Below are 10,813 nucleotides of genomic sequence, written 5' to 3' on the forward strand. Positions count from 1 at the left end.
ATATCAAAAACAAAAAACAAAAAACGAAAGTGTTTTCATTTTTCGTTTTTTATTTCATAAAAACCAAAATGAAAAACGAAAGTGTCTGGTAGTGACAGACTGTCCCACTCGGAGGACAACTTGTACCAGGCGACACTGTCTAGTAATAACAGACTATTCCATTCGGAGGACAAGCTGTACTAGCCACATTGTCTTATAGTGACATAACGTCCCATTAGGAGGAAAGGCTGTTATATTGTATAAACTTGCATATATAAGAGTTCATACTTACTTTGTTTCGGCAAAGAGCACGTGTATATATTTTGGTTCATTGTGCATAACGTAGATAGTTGTAGTTTTTAGTATTTCCGTATTGTTTGTGGACAACTTGGATCCAAGTATTTACTGGAACGGACGTTTGAGATATAAACGCCTGGTTACACGTTACAATATGATACAGAATCTGTAGCAGTCTGACTTTTAAACTTTAGTTGTCATGGTTGTATGGTTAAAAGGATATTCAAGATTACCAGCTATTCTTGATTGTTTTGTGACTTAAAAAAGTTTTATTTGTTAATTAGATTGTAATCCCTGTTTAAAATCGTTATCTTTTTCTTCTCTTCTGTAAGTTGCTCTCACAGATTGAATTTAACATTAGCAAATATAAATGACTCTTTATAAATTATATGCGACCAGAGCGCTTTTCCGTGTTTAATTTCATTTTGGAAAGCCAAATTCATTGATTGGGTTCGTGTTGCTTAGTCTTTAGTTTTAAATTTTGTGTCTTGTGTACTATTCTTTGTCTTTGCTTTGTCTTTTTTTTTTTGCCATGACGGTTGTCAGATTATTTTCGATTTATGAGTTTGACTGTCCCTCTAGTACCTTTCGCCCCTCTTTTGCATGCCAATGGTGTACAAGTACCGAATACTTTCGAACAAATGGCTTAAACTTTGCCATCAACAACCTGTTGGTTTTTCGAAACTTCTCTTTGTTTTCAATAACATTTTCTCCAAATTCTAAATCAATGATTGATTACTTTTTAGCCTCTAAATAGCAACAATAACATTAAGAATAGTCAAGTTTACATTTTAATTGGATGGTAATTTTTAACTTTTGACCTCTCAATTACAACATCCAGTTTCCACTCGAAGATTCCTTGCCCGGCTTTGGTTATATTTTTGTTGTCCTTTTCTATTATAGCTCTTTATATTTTTTAATAAGCTTTGGATTTTCAAATGAGTTTGTCCTTGAGCATCACTGAAGAGACATTGATTGTCGAAATGCACATCTGTGCAAAAAAATTGGTACTGTTTATATTATTACTACCACTGGATCGATATCTCTGCTGCATGGTGGATTGATTGTCCCCGAGAGTATCACCAGCCCAGTAGCCAGTACTTTGGTAATGGCCGGAAAATATGAATTTTATGTTATTAAAATTTGCTGTTACAAAATTTGGTAAATTATTTAAAATTAAGGAATGCATCTCCCTCGTACAAAGCTCTATAAGTCTATCAATATATACAGAACACATGCATAGATGACTGAGCTACCAAAACCCGAAGGCTCCGTAGGGGTATGCAAATCCAGCTTCACATGCGGCACCCGTTGCATAACTTTATATTCAAAAATGATATAGTAAATATATTCTTCCTAATGCTTAATTTCCTTCCACTAGTTTTAATTCTTTAGTCCAGTTTTGCTTTTGCCATTGAAAAATACTAAAAGTTTCGCATGTAAAGAAAGATTTATGTTTATATCATTCCCGTTCGGTTGCAATTGGAGATCACAATGTGCATACGTTTTATTGTTTGTCCATGTATACATTTATTACTTGTGTCTTCTTACTTTTTCAATTTTAAGGTGTTTTTTTCTGTATTTTACAAGTTTGAGGATAATAGTTATTTTTGATACATAACTTTAAAAAAAAATCTTTGTTAGCAAAAACATTTTGTATCCAAAGTTCCAGGGGCCTGGTTTTCGAAAGTATCTTATGACTAAGACATGTCTTATGATGGTCTAAGGACATGTCATAGTCGTAAGATATGTTTTCGAAAGTTTCCTAAGTTACGATTTGTCATAACTTTTGTCGTAAACTTAAGACCTCTCGCGACATGACTTATGATGGTCTTATGATTGTCAGCTAAAATTTTAATTACTTTTCATGACTTTTTTGGCATAATTTCATATTAATTGTAATAAAAATATTTGTTGCGTTTCTCGGGTTAGCTAAATAGTAAAGAGTTTATTACTACGTGAATTAAAATTTGAATCTCCTGCGACATACAATTTGGAATTATTTTCTAACTTATGGTTTTGTACAATAGATAATCATATTATTTCGTTCCTTACTTATATTTAATAGTAGTTATATTAACGTATCTGCACGGGCATTTCGTTAAGCGGGTACTCGATGTACCGAATCTAGAAAGTTTTCACAGTTAAATAACAATGCATGTATGATGATACACGAAAGCGAAGTTCAAGATTAAACATATATAACAAACTAAATTTAAACAAATTATGAACTCATATTTCAATTCCTTTTAGTATAAAATTTCAGGTTCATTATAATGAAAAAATAAAATATTCGTAAATATTAAGAATAGTAATAACTAATATGTTCATACATACATTTTCATTCTTATATTTTATACTTTTTAAACATTATTTAAAATAATAGAAAATAATGTTCACTTATGACAGTCATAAGAGCATCATAGCTATGACTCTCTTAAGACAGCTTTGATTTACATCCTATGACATATCATATGATAGTCATAAGATGATCATAAAATATGTCCTAAGATATATCTTATGACATATCTTATGATACTTTCGAAAACCAGGCCCCAGATTAATAAGTCACGAGATGTTTAAATTTTTGTGTGTGTGCCGTTTCTGTATAATGGTTGTATCGTGACTATCGTCCATACCGATTTCATGCCATACTACAAATAAATACAACTACAGCTAAGCAGTGCTTATGACGGTTCTCCCCAAATGATAACAACTATTTCAATCAGATAGAAAACGGTTATCTTTTACATAAATAAAAACCTGTTATTTCTGTTTTGATCAGAAAATAAGATTACTCATTATTTAAGCTTTCACTGATTATTATTTACCTTCTGGTGGTAAAAATACATTGTCTGGGGAAGTTCACACGTATTTAACATAAATGGTCAATTAACGAAATAATAATGCAGTTCTACAAAATTTCGACATTAACTAAACGGACAAAAAAATATTTAACGAAAGTCATTTGATGTTCCGAAAAAGCATTTGTGTACGAAACCGAAGTTACGAAATCGGAATTCAGAAATCTGAACTTTAAAAGAACCTTGGCGGCTTTCGTATTAATGTCTCCCAAATTTTTATAGAAAATATGGTCTTAAAGCTGTTTTGAAATAACTGCTGAGATTAAATTTGTTATACATTGTGAGGGGTGGAAAACTTTTCTTTTTAAATTTTCTTTTACAATTTAATTTTTATGTGCATATATTGTAAATAATTATTCTATAGCAACTACATTGTAGAAATTCTCAAATGCATGTTTCCCATAAATCAAGGATTTGTATAGTTTGTATAGTAACTATACAAATCCTTGCATAAATTAATAAATTTAATCTTTTTCATAATAACAAATAGTGAAAAAATTGAAAAAAGATAATTTTTATAGGCCTCATTCTATAAATCCTTTTGATTATAATATTTAGACACGGTTTCAATTTATACAGAGACGTTATATGTCTCTGATTTATATAAGAACTAAATGATAAAAATAATGAAAAAAAACATGCAAAATCCTACATAATTTGTATGAATTAATAAATTACGGAAGTGTGGTGACATGTAGATTCGGTCAGCGTGACTCCTAGTATATCAAAGAATAAAATCGTCAGTAGTATATTTTTTATTTTGATTAAGCACAAAAGCTTAAATCGTTCTTATATATTTTATTATGATTAGGTACAAAAGAGGATTATTCAATTATTAAATCAGATATAAAGTTGTCAATCACCCCACTGATAACTGTCACTATAATAAATATGTTAATTAGAATTAGGTCAATATTTACATAATTTGGATTTTGACGTTTTATTCCCTGAAAAGGAATTACATTCTTTACACGTTGTCCGCGGGATATTTTTGTTTGATTCTTTTTACAATAAACTGGTTGTCCTGAAAATGTTGATAATTTACTTCGAATGCAATGGGAATGGTCACTGTCAAATGTTTCGAAAATTTTGGATATTTTATTATTTTTCTTCATATAATTTCCGCTGACCACAGTTTTAACGGTAAGTAGATTGTTACACTAACAGCTAGTTCTATACTTATTTATACAAATGTCTGCTCTATGGTCGGGTTGTTGTCTCCTTGGCACATTCCCCATTTCCATTCTCAATTTTATAAATATTCTAAATACTTGTTAAATGATAGTGTCGATGGTTTTACCAGGCTTTCCATCGAATATATCTTTACTTTTACTTTTAGCCTTTTCTATAAACACTAATTATGATAATAGTCAGATTATATTTGTTTCAAACGGGAAGCCGATAGATTCCGTATCTAAGATTGTAAATAGAAATTGTCCTACTTTAATTTCTATATGATTTTTCTTCTAATCAATTTCTCACATTTTTTCGATTTAATTTCAAATTATGCATTTTCGATATACTGATATTGATAACAAGAACAATAAAATGATCACTTAATTCAATAGTTTTTTTTTTTCGGAAAAAGAGGCTGTCCAGAATGATGCGTGTGAAACGTTGACTTCCATTGGGAAATCAGGAAATGAAAAAAATTCACTTCCTAGATGTCAACTACTGACACAACTGCATCATTCAGATCAAATTACAGACGACCACTAAAGAGAATCCTGACATTGTGAGTCCTTCAATAACTAAGTTGATAAGTCAAAGCCAAAGAAAGTTAGACCCCTCGCTCAGTAAAGTGTCAAGATGTGTACCTAACTCTAATTAGCAACTAAAAATCAAATGAATAGATGCAATTTAAATGTTGATATTGGTAGTTGACATATATTTGTTTCTTTTTCAGATATAGTGTTTGCAATAGAACGGTCATCAAATGTCACAGAAACCGAGTTCCTTCATAGTATCGATTTTATATACAACTTGACGGATTTCTTCTCCATTGGACAGAATGACACATTAGTCTCTATATTGACATTTTCGAGTTCTGCTCGAGTAGAATTTGCTCTAAATGATCACAAAAATAAAACATCACTCTTAGAAGCAATTTCATCCTTAAAAAGTTTGCGAACTGATGAAGTTGCCAATATTCCTTTGGCTCTTAACATTATCCAGGAATACATTTTACAAGAACAACAAGGAGCAAGATCTGGTGCCAACAGAACTATAATAGCACTAGTTAAAGGCAGGATTAATGTTACCTACATTTCTGGAATACTTTTAAAGGATGAAATAAATGTTGTCTGCATTGACATGGCTAAGATAGAAATAACAAATGCACTTTGTACAGTCATCTCATCAGTCAGGCCAATAAAAGGTATGTTTATTGTATATAAAATGATATCAAAATAAGAAGATATCGTGTGATTGCCGATGAGCCAACTTCAACAATGAACATAGCTCATACCGTATAACAAGCATATCTTATGTATGAGAACTTACAATTGTCAAAACAATTCTAGGTGTATTTTTTATTCTTATTCTAATACCTCGTTTAATAATGAACAGCACTGCTAGTGTTTTAAGCAATAAATGGAACGAAAAATACGTGATAAAATGGAAAAGCAGGTAGATTATCAAATGAATAGCATTCATTTGCAAATCAATAGATAATTGAGACCAAGTCGGAATTGAAATAATACAATGTTGCGGAAAATAATGGCATGTATGGAAATTGTATTGTATTTATAGATTATCGGTGATCATCTCAACGAGATTGATTTTCTCGCTTGAGCCGGAACGGCGAAAGCGAGAAAGGCAATCGAGTTGAGATGAACAATGATAATCTTTTTATCGCTATTTTACCTATGACGACGGTGTCAATTTCATGTCAATTTCGTTAGCAACGCCACGTGCATGCTTAGTTTCTAGCGATAATTTTCCATCTCAAGCGAGTATCTTGATATGAAAATTATCACAAAAAAAGATCAAAGGAAAAATGCACAAAATAGCGATAATGTCTTGTATCGTTTCCTTTGTTGACTAGTATATCTTTGGAAGGAATCGTATATTTTTAAAACCAAATAATATTTAGAAACTACCAATTCAAACAAACCTTAACAGTATTTTGTTTAATTTATTGTTGTATAACCTTTCAATATATGTTTTTTTTAGATGACAATTTCAACATAACATCTACAAACTGTGTGTCTGACGACATTTTCAACGTTAGCCAGTCAATTTCACAAGACGATATTTTCAACGTAAGCCAGTCAGTTTCCAGTTCTTTAATAAATAAAGAACCTGAACACACTTATGGTAATGCGATATAAAAATATTCTATATATTTTTTTTAAATATGAGTTTTTGTGTATACAACAATCTTTATACAAATTATTATATACAAATTATTTATCTCCATTTCAATAATACTATTAAACAAAAATTCGACTGAGTAAAAACTCTTTTATGGAAAACGTTTTCGGAATTGTTGGTCCTCAATGCTCTTCACTTGCGTTCTTCTTTTGGTCTTTTTTTATTTGAGCTTCACAGATGTGTCTGGCGAATAAAATAATAAGTCTGTTAGTATCCCTGATTAATTTTATTTCGTATATACTGCACCTTTGAAAAGAAGTTCCAGTGGTTTTATTGTATCAGCATTATTAATTTGAGTTGCCTCTTTTCTGCATCTGCATCTGCATTTGTCTCAATACTATAAAGAAATTCGTTTTACTTGTTACTTTTGAAGAATTTCACGTTACTTTTTCCAGTATATACATGTTTTTCCTTATTTCAGACATTCTCGTGATAATATTCGCATCAGTTGCCATAGTAATAACTGGAAATCTAATTTATTTTACAAGAAGATTTTGGAATACGTAAGTATATACATTAAGGAAAAGATTATAAAAATAACAGCCGTTACGTTGGGATCAGTGTATTAACACTAGCTAATATTTAAATTTGCTTATAAACAAGTGTGGACACAGATCAATGTGGATAGTATGTTTGGATGTTTGGCCGTGTTTTCTGACAATTTTTCTTCTTCTGATTTTCCTTATAGGGTTCTATTTTGAACTGTTGTGCACAGTGACAGCCAACCTATACCTATCACTGAAAATAGCAGCGTCTTTTATTTGATATTGAGTTTTAATGTTCAAAACGGTCATGGAGGAGACACTACCTTAAATAAGTGCTGACCGTTCATAGATTTTATTTAGCTAGATATTGTTAAACTTAATCTGGGACTATCGTAATATAATTCGTCCCATACTTCACGAAGCTTACTCTTGTAAAAAATGTATTGCACATTAAACATTAGTGTATGTTAATTTAATCACTTCACAATACAACACTTCAGAGATACAAACCCTAGAAGAGTAAAACTTAATATATTACCTCCAGAGACCAGATACATGATGCTGTATGGGTTTTTCTGTCTCTATCTTTATAATATTTAAGAACCTGTTGTTCTGCAGACCCGCCATTACCTTCTGAACTTACACAATGAGAATTCGGTCTAATACAAAGGAAGGATCACATTAAAAAAGGCTCTCGTCTCGCTATGCATGTAATATTTGCCACTTGACGTTTAAAACCAATTCATCATTAACAAACAATTAAGAAAATTCATTTGCATTAATTTAATATAATATATGTAATTTTTTTGTATTTTAAGGTGTTCCAATCTAGGATCAAAGAAAAGGCGAAAAAAATCATTGGAGATTGAAAACAATTCTATGTTGGACTCGATAAGTCGGAACAATTAATATCGTTAACTTATTCCATATTTGTAAAATATTTTCATTTTTATTTATTCATTTATAAAGAATCATTGCACAGAATTACTTCAAGTTATATTTTTCTTGTGTTAGTCATGCTTGAGCAATGAAATTGAAAATGGAAATGGGGAATAAGTCAGAGACGAGAACCCGACCAAAGAGCAGACAATAGCCGAAAGTCACCAATGGGTCTTCAACGCAGCAAGAAATCCCAAACCTGGAGGTGGTTCTCAGCTGGTCCCTCAATAGTAATTGTATACTATAGTTCAAAACTACATGTATGAGGGCCCTCATGGGGTTTTTGATTATGTGATTACTTGGCCGTTTTTTTAATGATTATTTGATTATTAAGCCAAATATTTCATGATTATTTGATTACCTAGGACTGTATTTTTAGTTTATGATTATTTGATTACTAAAGATAAGCAAATATTTAATGATTATGTGATTATATTGGCAGAAAAATGGTGATTATGTGATTACTAGGACCCCCCATGAGGGGCCTCATGTATATGTTCATACTATCTTAAAAGTGCATACTTTATTCACATTTATCATTTCAAACCAACATGAAAGAGAAAGTGGATGTTTACTTAAACTTGCATTGAAACATTCATTTATCAAGTTAAGAAAATCATTTGGCATCCATCTCTGGAACATAACACCTGATAGTTAAGACCATCAAGATAGATGTTAACCATCCAACATGTACAAGGTTATTGACAAACAGTCATTTTGAACAAACAATACAACCATCAAACAAGGTTTTATTTCTTATGCTATATATATACTAAATTACAACAAAACATCAACTTTAGAACTTTTTGTGGTTTGCTAGTTTATGAATCAGTAACATGTTCTGATGGGAAGTAACATCTCCTACAAATTATCTAATACAACTGCATACCCATAATCATAGACTTCTCAGGAGTGGTTATCTTCATAAACCCTATCATTTAAACTGTAATAGAAAACTTTTTAAAAATGGTATTTCACATCCTAAATTTTACGGTAATATTGTACTTAAAGCGAGGAAATCTCATCAAACCTTTAAACAAACTTATAAGTAAAGGTTGTTGTACCAATATTGTAATAAGATCTCTGAATATAGTTTAGATTGGCACTAATATCGATTTTGTCATTAGCAAATTAAAACATAACTAAATTGTATCTTCTTTTGAGGCGGGATGTATAGAGATACAGACACGTTCATTTTTATCTCTATAGAAGTCGCTCCTCACTATCCTACTACCTGTCGATACATTTATTTGGCATTGCACAAGTCATGTCTTCTCTGACTGTTCATGACGTTAAAATACTAAATTCCTGGGATGTGTTTTAGTTGATTTTAATCTCTGATGCATGATTTTTTTATCATTAATTGTTTTTGGCTTTTTACTAGCTGTTAGTAACTGGGAGTACTCTCACATCATATTTTCTTGTTAATTCGACCTGTTGATACTGTTTATAATGCTTTTTTGTTATTTCATATTTATATGGATCTTGTCTATATACCAGCTTTGATTATTTGGAATATATTCTTAGTTTCACTTCTTCTTACTACATTTGTATATACTTCAAGATTTACCTGTATTTTTTTTAAACCGTTTTTTTTCTTTCTAAAGTGAATATTTTCAAAGGGTTAAAAATTTCACAGTGGTGACTTGCCATGGCTTTGTTTGGACTTGTTTGTTTGTTTTTTGGCCTTGATTGTTTGTCCCTAACATTTAATTGCTTTGCATTCAGATATCGCAGATAAAATTTATTAGTTTATAGTGAATTAATGTATGTTTTTTGATTGAGTTAAGCCTGCTAATTGATATTTTACCCTGTGTTTTTCAATGTTGTGATGTTATGCTATTGTTTCAAAAAAAGGGAGAAGGTTTGGATCCATTAAAACGTTTAACCCCGCTGCAAATGTTTGCACCTGTCCTAAGTCAGGAATCTGATGTACAGTAGTTGTCTTTTGTTTATGTTATTTATACGTGTTTCTCATTTCTTGTTTTTTTATTTAATATAGATAAGACCATTTTCCCATTTGAATGGTTTTACACTAGTAATTTTGGGGGCCCTTTATAGCTTGTTGTTCAGTGTGAGCCAAGGCTCCTCGTTAAAGGCCGTACATTGACCTATAATGGTTTACTTTTTTAAAATTGTTATTTGGATGGAGAGTTGTCTCATTGGCACTCACACCACGTCTTCCTATATCTATGTGTTTATTTCTGTTAATAGACATCAACAATTCAACAATTATTGTGACATACTTTATTTGTATATTCAATCTATAATATTTTTAAAGCACAAAAATATAAATTTTATGAAACATTAAATGAAAACAAATTCGTATCCCATTCTACTAATACAGGATATTCCAAATAAGTTTGAAAATCGACAATCCTGTTTGCAGCCTAGTAAAATATAACCTAACAAGGGATATCCGAGTTACCCTCCCCTTAATGCTTCTATCACATAATCTTAACTTTAAGTCATCTTCTCTTCTTTGAAATTACAAAATACAAATCATGCATTACTGTTACTTCATATTTTAAATAAAAATAACAATATAATTTGGTGCATTGGAATTCTCTCACTTTTAAATTTTTTTAATACTAGCTATTCATGTTTAAAGTGTTAAATGTTTGAATGGAAATAACAGAAAACAAATGAAAATATAAAGAAAAAAGATTCTTAATAGACATATTAACTAAGGGCAAGTAGAGAGATTCTTAGGCCCTATATTAACTGAGGGGAAGATGAGAGATTCAAAGGGGTGTCCAAAATTTAAATAACGTGCTAGTTAATTTATATCAAGGATTTGTATGTATATCTTACTTTACAAATCCTTGTTTATATGAATAACAAGAGGCTCTCAAGAGCCTGAATCGCTCACCT

At 30.8% G+C, this 10,813-nt stretch overlaps 1 protein-coding gene across 1 annotated transcript; it reads left to right on the plus strand.

Moving 5' to 3' along the window:
* Positions 1-4,796: 4,796 nt before the first annotated feature.
* Positions 4,797-7,963, plus strand: LOC139487001 (uncharacterized). The gene is made up of 5 exons (XM_071272026.1): positions 4,797-4,875; positions 5,047-5,517; positions 6,315-6,458; positions 6,937-7,018; positions 7,819-7,963. The coding sequence occupies exons 2-5, from the start codon at positions 5,454-5,456 to the stop codon at positions 7,907-7,909; spliced, it is 381 nt and encodes a 126-aa protein (XP_071128127.1). The 5' UTR covers positions 4,797-4,875; positions 5,047-5,453; the 3' UTR covers positions 7,910-7,963.
* The last annotated feature ends 2,850 nt before the right edge of the window (positions 7,964-10,813 follow it).

The sequence above is a fragment of the Mytilus edulis genome, chromosome 8 (genome assembly GCF_963676685.1).
Source record: "Mytilus edulis chromosome 8, xbMytEdul2.2, whole genome shotgun sequence".
In the NCBI taxonomy this organism is placed as follows: Eukaryota; Metazoa; Mollusca; class Bivalvia; order Mytilida; family Mytilidae; genus Mytilus; species Mytilus edulis.

What these genes read in the sequence shown, in the direction of transcription:
- LOC139487001 (XM_071272026.1), top strand. Translation starts at nt 5,454, where the DNA reads ATGGCTAAGATAGAAATAACAAATGCACTTTGTACAGTCATCTCATCA. An exon ending in ATCAGTCAGGCCAATAAAAG is followed by an intron (nt 5,518 to 6,314) that starts GTATGTTTATTG and finishes TGTTTTTTTTAG; the next exon opens with ATGACAATTTCAACATAACA. An exon ending in ACAAGAAGATTTTGGAATAC is followed by an intron (nt 7,019 to 7,818) that starts GTAAGTATATAC and finishes TTGTATTTTAAG; the next exon opens with GTGTTCCAATCTAGGATCAA.